The sequence below is a fragment of the Mauremys mutica genome, chromosome 8, assembly GCF_020497125.1.
Source record: "Mauremys mutica isolate MM-2020 ecotype Southern chromosome 8, ASM2049712v1, whole genome shotgun sequence".
Lineage (NCBI taxonomy): Eukaryota > Metazoa > Chordata > Testudines > Geoemydidae > Mauremys > Mauremys mutica.
In genome coordinates, this window is record NC_059079.1 from 76,990,004 (window position 1) to 77,006,890 (window position 16,887).

Consider the following 16,887-nt stretch of genomic DNA (forward strand, 5'->3'; position numbering starts at 1 on the left):
TCCCACATAACCATTTTAGCATCTCTAATGTGCATACCAATTTACAAACATTAAACATCTTTTACCATTTAGGAACTGCTGTATCTGCCAAATTATATATAGGAAAAAATATATTTACACATGATATGGTACCCATTGAAGTTAATCTGCTTCATATTTTATAACTCAACCATGCCTTGTTCTAGTTGCATCAATAGTCCACACTTCACATTTTCACACCTTACACCGCTGAACTTGCATACTTGCATATATATATATATATATCTCACAGCTGCACTGTGATCATTCTTCTCCAAAAAGGTGGAGAAAAATAATTTCTAGACTATTGGAACAACTGCTGATTTCCTGAAATAAGCCCCAATATACAGCTGATTGCCTCTTTGCAAGTAGGGAACCGTATTGCTACCTGAAACAGCCAGGAAGTCATCGATGGAAGTGATGTCATCTACAGCATCTGTCAATACACGGACTTGCTTTTCCCATAGTTCTTTGAAGAGATCCATGTTTTCTTGTGCTAGTTTACTTTGTGGTTTTGCAGCAAGAGCCAATGCAACATTGATAACCTGTAAAATTCATTACATGTTCAGAATTTACTCTTTTTTATTTCATGCAATTAAATCAGTAAGTTACATTCAGTCAGTCAGCCATCAGAGCCGGGCTAATAAAAATATCTGTTAACTAACTGTTTAATTCGGCCATAATCATGTCCAGTTTGTGTTCACTTCCATGTATATCATGGGCAGTTAATTTTACATGCATGTATACTTGAAGAAAGTTGAAGCTTGTTTGATTATTCACACCATATTCCTGAAGGAGTTGTGCCAAAAAAATAATTCTGCACACAATATTTTAAAATTCAGCAAAATGCTGCAAATTTGATTGGTCAATAAATAAATGTGGATGCTCCAGCATGGCAATAGGGAGCACAGACCACTGGCTGCACGGAGGTCAGAGATCATCTTGCAGCCCCCATACTCCCCAGGACAGGGACTCAGCGGTGAGGCTGCACCCGACCCCCTGACACAGACCAAGAGCCGGGCCCGCCCCAGAAATACCCAGGAGCCCTGCCCCTGTGTGCCAGGAGCACCAGGTGTGGGCAGGCAGGCTCAGCCCCACAGGATCCAAGTGTGGGGTAGCTTAGTGGGGGGGATCCAGGTGTGGGGCAATCTGGATGCGGGCAGTTCAGTGAGGGATCTGGATGAACAGGGGCTCATTGGGGGGTTCTGGGTGCAGGGGCAATGGGACTCTGCAGGGGGGTCCTGGTGAAGGTGGTTGGGGCTCAGCTGGGGTCATATGGGGGTTTCAGTGGGGTGGTCCAGGTAGTAAGGCTTGGGGAGTCCAGGAGCAGCTGTTTGGGGCTCAGTGGGCTGAGGGTCCAGTGGGCCTGCTTAGCAGGAGTGCCCCAGCTGCTGCTGAGGGGACGTCTGGGCGCTCACCATTGTACAGAAAACAGGGCATCCAGCATAATGGGGAAGATGACCAGCATTAGGATCCAGGCAGAGTCAGCAAGCTGTGCTCACCTGAATGGGGTAGGGGGAGGTGGTAGCACATGACCCACAAGTCCCCGGGCATCTCCAGGCCCATACGCAGTGACTGATCTCTCTACTGGCTGTTCCAGGTGCTGGAAACAAAGTGTCTGCTGCTGCTGGGGATGGGGCATATGACCACTCTTGCAGCTTCACTTTGCTTCCCCATCATTTTCTGCGGGGAAGCAAAGAAATCTGTGGAGGGACGTGAATTCCGCATGCATGCAGTGACGCAGAATTCCCTCAGGAGTAACACCAGAAGTGGTATATTTTAGATAGGATAGGGTGTGCTTGACACATCTGAAGGCAGTGTCCCCTAAATACCTTGGCCAGAACACTGACCAAGGGAATGAAATGCTCCAGAAAAGGTGACATTTTCCATAATTAGAACTACACATTATCTGGGAATTTGATGAATTTAAAAAAAAAAAAAAATCTACTCTGTATCCAGCCAATAAATCTTACAGCAGCCTAATTGTTCTGGGAATTAACTGTATAAGACCTTGATAGTCCAAAAATGAAAAGGCAGAAAGTTTGTTCATGATGTTTTATCTGCTACCTCTCCCAAAACTGCTCCCACTTCTTGAATCAACCACTTAGAGGCTTCTTCAAGCCTGCCTTCAAATTGCTTCCATCTACTAAGGAAAAAATACAATGCGACTTCAGCAAATCCCAACAGCTTAAGTTTTGAATATAGAGTATACAGAGAGATTATAGAGTACATATTATACAAGCTATTCAGTCAATTTCAAGAGTAAAAAGCCTCTGGAACTTCAGTAAGAAACATTGATCTTAGAACCTTTCCTTGATTCAGCATTGTCCAAAAAGTTTTTTCCCCCATATTTTAGGGAAGCTAGTTGGAAACATTATCCCATCATATTGCCACCAGAAGCCAAGAAGAGAAATGGAAATTACTACATCTGACACTAAAGGAAAAAAATTAGTTTAATGCACTGAAATAGGGTGGTGGAGGGGGGGATAATTTCCATCCCACAATTCTGAATGAATGGGCACATGAGATTCCTAGCCCAGTAACAAGGTTTTTACTAAGTCTATCTAGTCAGGATATCAGTCAGCGTCTAGGAATAAGAACATCTCCCTGAGATCCAAACTGAAACTGCTGCACGCATTGGTCATCTCCATTTTTCTGTATGCATGCGACACATCGACCCTTACGGCAGAACTTGAACGGAAAATACAGGTAGTAGAGATGAAATACTTCCGTAAAATCCTGGGCTTCTCCTACTTCGACTGTCACTAACGAAGAGGTCCACAACATCATCACCCAATGCACTGGGTCACATGAAGACCTCCCGATGACTGTGAGGAAGCGTGAGCTGAAGTGGTACGGCCATGTAACAAGATCATCTGGCCTATCCAAGATCATCCTCCAAGGGACAGTACAGGGGAAGAGAAGAAGAGGTAGACAGAAGAAGAGATGGACTGACAACATAGAAGAGTGGACAGGAATGGACTTTGCGGAGACTCAAGCACTGACACACAATCGTCAGGGGTAGAGACAATTGGTTGACTGCTCATCAATGATGGTGTCCCAACGACCAATGCGGTTATGGGAGTGATGATGATGATGATCTATTCAGGGCTGGAGACATAAGACTAGAGAGTAGCTAACATTGTACCTATATTTAAGAAAACCTCTTCTTACTCCAAATCTAGTAAGATCCAAAGCAGAGAGGAAGGAGGAGCAGAATACAGATAGGCACCACACAACTTGAAGAGCTTTTAATTAGATGTAAGGAACTTCCATTTCTTCTTCGAGTGCTAGTCCCTATGCATATTCCATACATGGGCGGCAGAGAAACAGTATTCAGACCAGAGGGGAGGTGCAAATATGAAGTCAGAGAAGATACTTGAAGAACTGTAGACCCCGCACTGGCAGCAGAGGCCCAACTAGCGCATAATGTTTTGTGAATGGACTCCAGGTTGCCAGATTCCTACTGCATTAATAGCTTAAAGCCACTTAAAAACCAGCCCACAAGTAGCCCGACTAGCCAGATAATGACAACACTGATTACAAATGAAAGAATTTAAAGAAATGTAATGTAGTTGGTAACTATTTATGTGCTTTACTTTCTGCATTTCTCTAAGTGTAGACAATGAAAAAAATCCATTCTACTACTTTTAAATTCATTTAACTTTCAGTGTCCTAGTGCTCCAATGTTTGGGTTTAAAAACACTGCACAGGAATCTTTGCCTACAAATTATTTTCAGTCAGATACGTAGTCTTTTTAAAAAAAGTTTTGGCCAGCAGCCACGAAGCCTTTTCCCGACCTGTCCCCCCGACACTCTCGGAGGGGCAGGAGCTGGGAAAGGGGTGTGCTCACCTGGGCACACAATGGGAGGGGGAGGGACACCCTGACATCAGCCCCTACATGGCTCTGTACTGATAAGGTGGTTTGTGGTCCTGAGCAGCTGTGGCCAGCAGCGGCTCCATGGAGGAACAGAGACAGTACAGCTGGAAGCAACAGAGGAGGAGAAAAATCTGGATGTAGGGATTGATCAGAGGAGGACTATGAGCCACCAGTGTGATACAGCTATGAAAAAGTCAAATACAATCCTAGGATGTATTCGCGAGGCATTTCCAATACTGATAAAGAAGCATTAATGCCATTGGGCAAGGCAGTGGTAAGACCTTATTTGGAATACTGTGTACAATTCTGGTCACCCATGTTCAAGATTCATTTAAACTAGAATAGGTGCAGACAAGAGCTACTGGGATGATCAGAGGACTGGAGGCTTTGTCTTATGAGAGGAGACTAAGAGCTTAGCTTGTTTAGTCTAGCAAAAAAGGCTGAGGGGGTATATGTTTGCGCTCTATAAATACATTAGGGGATAATTTCAGGGATGGTGAAGAGCTATTTAAGCTAGACAACAATGTTGGCACAAGAACAAATGGATATAAAATGACCATGAACAAGTTCAGGCTGGAAATTAGGAGGTTTCTAACCTTCAGAAGGGTGTTATTCCTGAACAGCCTCCTAATAGGAGTTGAGGGGGCAAACAACTTAACTGGTTTTGAGAGCATGCTGGACAAATTGAGTGAGACTGTATGACTGGGTTGCCTGTGATGGTAGGAGGAAGGGTTAAACAACCCTGCGGCTCACTTCCAATTTGTGTCTATGTTCCTAAAGCTCATGCTTCAGGGTTTCAGCCATCCACTGGTAGGGGTCAGGAAGGGATTTCCCTCACCCCCACCCAATCTATTCTGGCAGTGTTTTGTTTTGGGTTTTTTAAAATCTCCTTCCTGTGAAGAATCAGGGATGGCTACAACTGGAGAAGAAACATTGCACGGCATGGGCCATGGCTCTGAAGTGGCATCAAGCACATCTGTTCGGTGTGTGGCTGGCTTGTTCTTGCTCACACACTCAGGGTCCAACTGATCCCCATATGTGAGGTCAGGAAGGATTTCCCCCTAGGTCTGATTGGCAGCGACCTTGGATTTGTTTGTTTTGCCGCCTTCCTCTGCAGCATGTGGATGTGGGTCACTTGCCAGGATTATCTGGGTGTCTCATTTAATCATTTTCCTGCCATTGCAGGAACCTCAAGCACTGACGCACCATGGTCCCTCCTATTCTCTGCCTGGGGCACAGAAGAGTCTAGTCTCCTGAGGCCTTAAATATTTTGGTTTCATTTCAGTTGCTGGGTTTAGTGTGCGGCTGCTTGGTGATGTTGGTGTCCTGTGATATCCAAGAGGTCAGACTAGATGATCTACTGGTCCCCTCTGGCCTAAACTCCTGCAGCCATGATAAAAAAAAATATATACTGATTTTTGTTTTCAAACACAAGCTTTGGAATGAATTAACTTAAAGTTTAGTCTATACCTTTTTTCACAGTGCCTTTTTAAAGCTGTGTATCATTTCCCAAAGCTGTGAGCAAAACAGTGTAAGCAACAGATGCGCCTGCTTTTATAAAATCCATTTTTTTCCACCTATCTGATTCATTCAGAAGTGTCACAACCCATTCTTTAAATATAACTCACTAATTACAGAGTGATGGTGATGTTAAACATGTTATAATGGCACTGTATGAATCAGACAGGAGAAGCAGGCTTACTTACTCAAGGGATCTTGGAAATTAGCAACGATTGGGGAAAAAATGCAGAGAAGTTATATTGGGCTAGGGAGACTAGTATGTTATGTTACTTTTTCAGCCCTGAAGATTTGGGCTGAAATCCTGATTTAACTCACAAGTGAAAATGAGGCTTGATAGGTTCTGTAATGTAAAAAAATGACAATTTAGCAAGAGTGGCAAGCTGCCTAACAGAGATGAAGGGCTGAAACATGGCACTGAAGGGACTGCACTCTGTCTGGTGTGCTCAGTCCCTTGCTTTCACAAGCACAAGTTTAACTTTCCCTCCACCCCAGGAAAGTAATGAAGACAAATTTACACTTGAGTGTACTGAATACACTTATTTACTAACCTGTTATGAATATGCCTCTCTAGAATTTTGAAAGTTTCTGAAGGAAACTTCCTATTGCCTAAGAAAATGGATTTCAAAGATACTGGGTTCCCAACTATTTTTTTTTTAAACCTCACAAACGTTCAGCAATTGTTTTTAAAAGGAATAAGTTGTAATTCATCATCCTACGGTATCATCATCATCCTACGGTATGGACTAAATCAGAGATTCATCACAGCTAGTGTTGTATTGGATGTGTAATAGGACATACTGCCCTTGCATCTTCCTATGTTTAGGATCCCGTTATTCAGTCAAGGCTAAGTGTCAGTTGTGTTTCATCCTGGCAGATAAGATGGAAGCAGAACCTCTCTCTCTCCAAGTATCAGAGGGGTAGCCGTGTTAGTCTGGATATGTAAAAGCAGCAAAGAGTCCTGTGGCACCTTATAGACTAACAAACATATTGAAGCATGAGCTTTCATGGGTGAATACCCACTTTGTCAGATCCGACGAAGTGGGTATTCACCCATGAAAACTCATGCTCTAATACATCTGTTAGTCTATAAGGTGCCACAGGACTCTTTGCTGCTCTCTCTCCAAGACTCTATACTCACGGACTGGTACAGGAACTGCTGGACCTGTTCCCCCCAGCCTGGTTTATTTAACAAATGATCAGTCTGTCAGTCAAAAAAGCAGGATCTAGACACCCACAACTCTCCAGACATGAATCTCAGTAATGAGAACCCTAGAAGGGAAGGCTAAAATGGGCAACCCTCCAGAAGTTCTCCCAGCCTGTATTTTGCTAGTAACCATGACTACCAAAACAGAGGCTAGTAGTGTAGAGCCTTGGAATCCTGATTTTATCCTTCTCCTAGATCCCTTTGCAATTGCTAGCATAAAACCATACTTCAGGGAGTATTAAAACCAGTTAACATTAATGCCAGTGACACACATGCTGCTTGTATCTGCACAACGTATGCTCTGAAAAAGAAAACTGTCTTGGTATTTTTTCCTTAGAAAAAAGTATAGCCACTAAATCTTGCACCCTGATCAGCTACCTTTCCCTGCAATGATGGAGGTGATTACAGTTATCAGAGCAGGCCCTATATTCCCTTGGATAAAGCATTTTCTCAAAAGCTACAATTTCTAATATACTAATGCTGACAAAATTGAACACAAAAAATGAACTATACAAAAACCATTCAGAAAAGGCAGAGAGTCTTCCTGGAAGAAAAAAGTGATTTTGGTTTTCCACATATCCCCCACAAAAAGGGAGAGCTAAGTCAGTGAAAGTGCCTCATTAAAAGTTGAGAGGTAAGATTTTCTTTTCAACAAGCAGGTATGGCTATGAACCCTTATACTTGGGAAGTAGTTGGCAGCATGAGAGCGATGACAGAAAAAAAACAGAAAGAAAACTCAAAGGAGGACTATAGGATCAGTGTGAAGTTTATGGGGAAACCTCACCAGGAAGAAGCTCTGTGCCAGACTCTCTGAGCTGAAACTCTGGAATCCACCTTGTAACGTTTGGCAAACGTTAGTGCAGGGCCCGGTAGTGGCTTCACGATTGTCTTTTACTGAGGCACATTCTGTCTCCACCCACAATGTGGCTGCCAACCTGGTGTGGTATGCACAAATTCCATCTGGGCTATCAGGCCTTTAATTTTGTACATATAGTTTGTGGTCTAAGCAGAATACCGCTCATGGCTTCTTGGCTTTTTCTTTAATACACATTTTCTGATTGATTGTAGCTGTATCGACAGGCCCTTTTCAAGCATGTGCATTTGCATTTTTAGAACATAGACAAACCTACAGAACAATCAGTCCAAGAAATCGAATGAACTTGCCATCAGCCACCCACCTCAAAGGAGAAGAAAATGGGCACACACAGGAACCATCTGTCACCTGGGACAAAAACTGTAGATTTATTTTGGAGGGCTCGAAGAGCAAGCTAACCAGCAGGTCATAGGTTGAAGTCTTTAAACCAGGGCCACCCAGAGGATTAAGGGGGCCTGGAGCAGGGCCGGTTCTTCGGCGGGTCCCTCTCAGAGGGAAGCACCAGCCGCCGAATTGCAGCAGAAGAATGAAGCGGCGGCAGTAGAGCTGCCGCCGCCAATTGCAGCTTTTTTATTATTATTTTTCCCGCCGCTTGCGGCAGTGCTTGTACTCACTGGGTGGCGCTCTGAGGCTTCGGCAGCACTTCAGTGACGGGTCCTTCACTCACTCCGAGTCTTCCACTGCACTGAAGGACCCGGCGCCGAAGACCCGGAGCGAGTGAAGGGCCCACCGCCGAAGTGCTGCCAAAAACCCGGAGCGGCTCGCAGGGCTCGGGGCAAATTGCCCCACTTGCCCCCTCCGGCCCTGATTTAAACCACGCGTGCCATAGGTTGTCTACCACTACTTTAAACCAAGATTTGAGGACTTCAATGGCACAGACATAGGTTAGGGGTTTGTTGCAGGAGTGGGTGGGTGAGATTCTGTGGCCTGAGTTGTGCAGGAGGTCAGAGCAGACTATCATAATGGTCCCTTCTGACCTTAAAGTCTATGACTCTACAGGTAACTGTTTGCTGAGCATGGGAATTGGAGGACATGTTAGGGAACAAGTGCACAGGGCTGAGTAGCAGTTGGAGAAGCAGTGATCAGCAGTCCTCTTTTTGGAATAACCTATGTGATGGACTTCACTTTTTTGCGCATACAGCTCTCTTTGCACAGTCTGCTTCCCCGCGGCTGGGGCCCAGCTCAAGGAGTACAGCTTTTTTGTGGCTCTGAACCAAGTTGGCTGCTGGAAGCTGGAGATACAGTATGAGAGGGAGAAAGTCAGTAGACGTGGACTGAAAGATCGTGGGGGAGAAAAAATAAGGATGGAATGGAAGGTGGGGGAGGAAGAGAGAAAAATCTAGTTATGTTAGTATTTGGGGACTGCAGCAATAAGAACTCAGAAGCTGTCAGTCACCACTCCTGCAGGAGGATGACAACTCCTCCCAGGGCTAATGGAGACAGACAGCTGCCTGTTTCTGCAGGGAAAGGGATCAGAGCCAAGTGTACAGGTTAGTGGAAGTGTCTAATTCAAAAAAGCTGTAATAAAGTTGGGAATTGCATTACATCCTCACTCCCTATTTTATTCAATTCATTTTTACTGCTGCTTAACAGGAAATAGGGTCAATGGAGAAGTGACTTTCCTGCTTTGCAATCAAAGTGACTGAAAAAGTAAAGTGTTCAGCTCAAGTCAAAAGAGAAAAAATGGGCTTGGGTGACAGCCAATGGTCAACATACTTACTTCTGAGAAAAAATTTGCAAAGCAAGAACAGCTTAGCCTTCCTTCTCAGATGCTTTTAACACCTGTAAAAGCGTAACTTCAGTGTTAAAATCTCTGCTTTACAGAAAATGTAGGTGGTTTACTTAAGGGTGGCAAAAAGTGTTCAAAATTTAAAACTCTGCATGCTCTAAAAGCGGACAAAGCCATCTACCATTCTGCCGCAAGAACCCCTCCCCCCTTCCACAAAGGCGTGCTTAACTGGTGCAATAGATGTGCATTTAATGACAATTAAGTCATCTCCATTTACATCCAACTCCAGTGTCTGAATCATGTGCAACCTTCATTGTACTTCACTATGACTATGACTTGAGGCACTGAAATGGAAGTGCCTTACCTGGAAGCCAAATGTAAAACAATGAGAGGTTTTGGCTTTTCTAGATGTGCTGGCAGTGACCAGTAGAAAAGTTAAAGTTGTGAGCAAAAAGATTAATTGCTTTCATTTGTAATTCATTATCTGTCCCAATGGGCTTAGAGCAGTCAATATCTTCCCACTCACACTAGAACATTTACTTTGGTAATGTTACAGCAGTTAAATGGACGCTTAGGGCTTGTTTACATAAAAAAAGAAATTTACTGCTATAATTTCCCATGAAGATATACTTACTTTAGAATTAGAAAGTGCTTTTTTCTGATTTAGTTTATACTTCTTTAAAAGGCATATCCACAGGGGGTGTTATTCTGACATAACTACACCAGTAAATAAACAAGCCCTTAAATTTGTGTGCCCCATTTAGTATAAGAACTGGAAGAACTTTTAAATAGACTTATTTATTTTTCAACATTTGTGCTGTTCCCACTTTGCATTTCACGGAGTTAGAACAATGAAGATAAACAAAACCCCTGAAGCACACCAGTCTGTTTTTAACTAGCAGCTGTTCTCATACTACAATCTACAGAGCAAGTTCTGCCCGTGATAAAACATTCAGCCTTCAAACAGTAACACCTACTGCTACTTGCCACCTTGCTTTTCAGCCCCTCCTTCCCCACCCTCTCTCCTAGGCCCAGGATATCAAAATGGATATCAGCTCAGGATTCTTGTGCTGTCTTCTTGACTTCATCCCAGTTGTCTCTTGCTGGTTCCCTTCTAAAGCAAGTCTGCCTACTGACCCCTGACCTGACCTTGGGAGGTTCGTACCTGGGATCAAACTATAAGCTCTATGTTAGGAAACGCTAAGGAGTTTAAGGAAGTGATAATAAAAACAATTAAAGCTACAATGCACAGGAACAGAAGATGTAAAAGAATTTGAAATAGGCTTTGCAATAAGCTTGAGGCCTAACAGGGCCCAGCAGTTAGCATAGTTAGCTATGACTAGTTAGCCTTGGGGCTCATCTATACTTAAAACGCTACAGTGGCATCGCTGCAGCTGCACTGCTGTAGCACTTCAGTGTAGACACTGGCAGTGCAGGTAATCTACCTTCCTAACAGGCAGTAGCTAGGTCAACAGATGAATTCTTCCATTGACCTAGTGCTGTCTACATGGGGACTTGGGTTAGTTTAACTATGCAGCTCAGGGTTGTAGATTTTTCAAATCCCTGACTGAGGGGATTTAACCAAGCTAATTTTCTCGTGTAGACTAGGCCTAAGTGTTTGACCTAGGGCTATAAGAGTTAGCAATATGTATCTTGGGAGAAAATACAAAACAAACTCATCTTAAATTAGCAGATTTTAGGGGCTTTTTGACACACAGCCATGAAATGAAACCACATTTATGTACAGAGATGTACTGATGTAAATAACTTCCACGACCAGTCAGAACCCTCATTACTCTTCCCCGATGTAACATGTGGGCAGGAGTCTGAGACCCAATCAAATATGGTCCCAGATGTGTGGGGATTTGAAGTAAAAGGGTTGTAAAAAATTGTCAGACCAACCCCTAGCTGGGACATTAGGATGACAGCGTCAATCCCACTTACTGTGCTTCTGCTGATTCTTTCCATCCTCACACCTCATGGTTTCCATAAGGTTGTGATATGCACAATGCATAAGGCCATTCTGCCATATTTATCTTACTTAATTATGCTTGCAATTGTACTTACATGAAAACTTTATTTAGTATCCAAGTACAAGTATCTAGATGTGACTCACTCATGTCCTATAACAAATTTCAAGGAGCTACTTAGTAAAAACCCGTTATTAGTGAGACTTGTGCATTTTGTACCCTGAATTAATCAAATGCTACATTATCAGTTTCTATACTGTCTAGGTACATTTATTTTTGTATTTAGCTTTTATTTCAGATTCTCTATTTTGAGAAAAGTGCCACTGGAATACTTCAAGACTCCCGAATTAGGCACTGGAAGGGTTAGGTCAGGTATTTGGCTGCTGCCTCTGGAGGAGATGCACTAGCCTTTCAAAGAGGAGGAGAAAGGAGCACATACTGCTTGGGTAACAGAGTCTCTGGCGCAAAGGAGGGAAGAAGCCTTCTTCCCCAAATAGGACTATCAGTGGGCTGGAGATGTAACCATGGGCACAATGGCAGCTGAAAAACCTGCTGCAGGGTGCATGTGATTTCTTTTTTAAAGCCATTAAAATTTTAAAGCTTTGTTTAGGATTTGCCAGCCTCTGCATGGGATTTTTCACACTAATATACTTTATATGCTGTGTCAGTAGGTGTGACCAGCACATGTTACCATCTGTTTCATCAGATATCTATACGCAATTAGTTGCTTTTCAAGCATTTCAAAAATATGAATGTAAGGATGTGGAACAGTTATTAAAAACAAGATGTTAATATGATAAAAAGGGCCAATTTATTTTAAAAGTGTCACTTTACCCAGGAATTAGCTAAAATCTGTTTATTAGGCCTAATTTGCTCAACTCTGTGCAAGGAGGCGCAAGGTAGGCCAGGCAGGCCCCCTTGCACCATTAAAGGGCTGGCATTGACCCCACGGAAGGACAGGTGATATCACCACCTGTCCTTTCAGGGTTTCCTCAGAGGTAGGGAAGTTTTAATACCACCAGGGCTCCTTAGGATCCCTGTCTGCAGAGACTGTAAGGAGATGTGCTGAATCAGCTCCCAGGACCCCCAACTTTTGAGTTAAGCCAGTCACCTATGATTCTCAGCAGAGGAGAGATCGAGTGTTTTCTGTTCCTAGTGAATTTTCTGGCAGGGGGCTTTCTCCAGCAGGCTCTTTGCTGGCAAAAACTGACGCAACCTGGGGGAAATTTAGCCTAGTCTATATGACTAACATTCAGATAACAGTCTGCAACTGAGCTTTACCTGGGTTTATTCAAGCCTCTTTCCAAACATTAAGTGATGTGAGAATAGTCAATGTCCAGCCGCTAAACAGCATCACATTACAACATTGAAAAGTATCTCTAAAACTCCATTTCCTTTCAAGAGCCATACCACAATGTCAAGTTCCCCTATCAACTTTCTGCGCACCTTCCACATGTGCTATGCATGTTATTCTTATCAACATTTGACCACTATCAAAATCTTTTACTCAAATATCCCTAACTCAAAATGCATTTTAAAATCTCCAAAAACAGATTTTCACGTTTCTAAACAGAGCTAAATTCCAGGGAGATTGAGTTTCTTATTGAAAGAAAGATCTAGCCAACTTCCACGAGTTAGATTTTAGTTTTATCTTAACCAGTAGAATGCTAGCCGGTATCTGAGTCAGGTAGATGAGATGGAAACTGGTGTTCGGGGCTGAGAGAGGCTCAGGTGAAGGACATATTTCCAGGGTTTGGGGGAAGGGAGCAGAAGCTGGGCTGTGGGAGTTTCCAGAAAGCGAGAATATTAGATTGCAGGAGAGAGAGAGAGAGAGAGAACGAACTTGCACGGGGGTGTGTGTGAAAGAGTTAGGAGGTTTGCCAACCCAAAGATCAGTATAACTGTTTAAGAGCTAAGTCATTAAAAAACAAGTTAAAAGGTCTTTTAAACTTCAAATCACCAAAGCAACTCTTGTGTGAGGACGTGTTTGCCATTCTATCCAATAGTAAGTTTACAACCTATTTAAAGGCTTGGAGAAAGCACAAAACATTTATCCCAGAATGTGTGGGTTGAGTTAGTGACATTACAAAAGATCTCTGTTCCTCAAAGTCTCCAAGTTTTAAAAACTTTTATGTACTGGAGTTCCAAGATACAGCACTCTGCTGATTCAGCCCTTAGCCAGGTTCCCTCCTATCGCCTCTCCCCAAAGCCCTGGAGATTAGTTCTACAGAATGTGTAAATTATTTGCTTGTTGCCTCAAAGTCTTCACTAACATTGTAATTTTACAACCTTTAAACCAAAAGTATCTTTAAAATGCACACCAGTTCTGAGGCCTGAAGTTTGAGATGTAAACACAGTGGAAACTAAGAAAAGCTTTCCATTCGTTTACCCCAGATCATCTACATTTAAAGAATTCCCATTTTTGCAGCAAGTTGTCCTTTCTTAGGTTCATTTTGGTCTCATCCATTTCAGATGCAAATGGATAGAAACATAACTTTATAACCAGCACTGATTATGCACAGGAGTATTTAGAATATTCCACGATGTGCTGCTTCCTCTCCCAACATCTTTATGAAGAATGTATTATACATTTGGTTTTTAGTGCAATATGTAATTTCTGTGACTAAAGCTTTGGTTCTTTCCCCAACTTTACACCTGTCATGCACTTGTCTTTATTTTCACTATCTCACACATATAAAAGCTTGTTTGAACATAGTAGAGTACATGGATGTTTTGTGATGCTGGTCTTGAGAAGTCAGAATTGTGTTAACACATTAGCAGAAGACTTTCATTAATATACATCCTCACACTATGAAGAACAAATTTAGATGAGTTCAAAAGGTAATTTTTCAGGAAGAAAGATCACACTGTTCACCAGGTCTTCCACCTCCTTGGTGTGCTTAGGAATGCTCCATTCTTTATACATAAACTACCTCTTTGATTAAGTTTTAATGTAGTTTACAAAGACGTAATATACTCTAAATATAGTGCAGGGGAATTCAGCTGACCCAATAAATGGTTGTCCTAATTTTTTTTCCTGAACCAATAAAGAGTTATCAACTGGCCTCCACTGGCTTTAAATTTGGCACTGATTAACTAGAGACTCGTGCACTAGAAAGGAACATGTTAATCTACATCTATGACTGAAAAGTCATTAGGAAGACCTGATTTTTGCCAATTTGTCCAGATTTAGCAAATTTAACTTTTTCTGTTTGTAAGAAGCTTTTAAGTGAACTATCTTCTTGCTTTTAATGTAGCCAAACTCCAGGACTGAACGCCTCTGAGCCCATATATTAAGCCAGTGGTCCCCCAACTTTTTCCATCCCCCCACCCCGTAATGGAACCTGTCCACACCAATCACCCACCCCTGAAAAGCGCAGTTGGGAGCACAGCCATGATTGGGGCTGAGAGCCGAGGCCAGGAATGGAGCTGAGGCTCTTGCTGGGGCCAGGTCTAGAAGCAGGGCAGTGGAAGGGGGCTGAGTGGGGCTTGTGGCAGACTGGGGTTGGGTGGCTCTCCCTCCCTACCCCGTGGGGCCTGGCCTGGGCCCCATCTGACATTCCTTCATGCCCCTCTAAGGGGGCGTGCTCCACAGTTTGGAGATCACTGTATTAAGCTGACAGACCATTCTTTATCCATATGCAATTTTTCCCACGTTTGTCAATCAAATACTATAGGAGGTGGGGGGCATCTGCACTGTGTGACTTGTATTTCCTCATTTCTATTGCATTGTTTTAGAACGGCAAGTCCGTAACAGGGGATTGACAAGTTTCAACTAATTAAGATGAAGCTAATATGATTAAACAATTGTTTGTATGGATCTGACAGGATCCCATTGGAATTCTGTAAGAAGCAGCTGTTTAAACAGGAACTCCCTATGCTCAAAATGGTCACTACATTGCCAAGCTATTCTAAGATAATGTTGTTAGCCAATACCTTAAACTTACTGTACGCTCTTAGATTTCAGCCTTCCAGCCATACCACTGCCTTTAAAGATTCACTCTTTCCTACAACAATCATCAATGAGGTATTGATATTCCCCCCCGCACCCCCTCCCATCCTTTATGGTGCAGGACATTTTATAAATTGTTTTGTAAACACTGATTGATCTGACTTATTTTGAACCCAGAGGCATAATTTTTCCAAAGAAACTAGATTTTAGTTTTACTATTTAAATAATGTTGTAAAGTGATATTTATAGGTCTAAGCTCACACTGCATCTATTTGCTAAGCCAGCAGTCTGAAAGTTCTGAGGTAAGAAGCATGTCTTGCCAAGAATAAGTCTTGCCTTTAAGTCTATTGGTGCTTGCAACCTTTGCAGGGTAACTTGAGGTTCCAAACTCTAACATTCCAAAACACCGTATTTGAGGATGCTAATATTGTGAGGTCTATTCTTGTTTAAAACAGAAGATCTGTAATCCAAAAAGACTACATTTTGCTACTGTTAGAGCAAGGGGAGGTGCTACCAGGGCCCTAAAACAGCACCATGGACAACGAAACAGTTCAAAACAACCTTCCTCAATTACTCTATAGGGATCCCCAAGTTGGGTCATCCTCGCCTGGTATTAAGAAATCAATCATGGCACATGCAGCATAGCAGTGTGCTCTCTCTAGCACCATCACTAATCTCTTGACAACTGCTTTGTAATTGGTGGGAAATCGCATGTTGAAACATCAATTTTGTGGTTTAGGCTTCCAGATAAGATATTTCAAGGCCAAAAAAAGGTGCCCATTTATGTTCTATCTTCTTATAGGTAACATCAACTCAATGTTTCTAATACACGTAAGTTGTATAATACATTTCTCCTGTCCTTTACAAACAAGATTAAAATTCTCTTGTTTAAGCAGTTTTCGACCTGTGACTACTGTATGTTGAACTGGTTATTGGATGTTTACTGTATGAATATATTGGTGCAGTTTAACAGGGGGCTAACAGGAAGGTAAAGAATGGCTCAAGATAAGCCACTTTATGCAAACATTTGAGAGTTAAGACTAGAGACAGTGCTAGTACAGGCAAAGGTCCCAGAACACAGAAGAACAAAAGAAACGGTCAGGTTTTAAAAAGAAACTCAAAAGAGGGGGATAGTTGTTCAGGAGAACCAGGTTGAAATACAGGCACCTGTGGGTGTTTCTGAAGTAGCTAGGCCTGCTTAGGTTACTATCATGGGATGGTAAACCATTAGATAATATAGACATGTACCTAGAGTGTATTTTAAACAGTAGGAAGAAAGCATTTAGAGAAAAAGGACTTTAAAACAAACAGTAACTTTGGGTTTAAGAATGCTGTCTGATCATGGTACTTTACTAGTCAGATTCCCAAAGATTCCTGAATTCAGTCAGACCTGCCGGGTAAACACAATTGATACATAGGCTGCTGCTGCCCAGGGTCTAGTCTTAGGGTCTGTTTGAGCGCACGCGTCGGGCCCCCCCCACCAGTTCCTTCTCAACCATCCTGAGGCTGAAGAGAGGACTCGGAGCAGTGCTGAACGTCTTCAGCTGAGGACAGCAGAGAAGGAACTGAGGGGGGTGCGGGATGCACGCGCGCTCAGACAGACCCTAACGATGCCATGAGACAGCAGCTGAGCGTGTGCGTCCTGACCAGGCACTGCTACCGAAGATCTCTGATTAACGGCACCGGGACGCACCATCATCTGGAGTGGAGCACCCACAGGGACAGCACTCAAAGAAGAA

The 16,887-nt window shown here is 42.9% G+C and overlaps 1 protein-coding gene across 1 annotated transcript in view; it reads right to left on the bottom strand.

The window, feature by feature from the left end:
• Window positions 1-16,887, bottom strand: part of CTNNA1 (catenin alpha 1) — a 220,161-nt gene that overhangs the window by 30,957 nt on the left and 172,317 nt on the right. Inside the window, exon 11 of the mRNA XM_045027314.1 lies at window positions 407-563. Within this exon, the coding sequence (XP_044883249.1) occupies window positions 407-563 (157 nt within the window). The remainder of the gene's footprint in view (window positions 1-406; window positions 564-16,887) is intronic.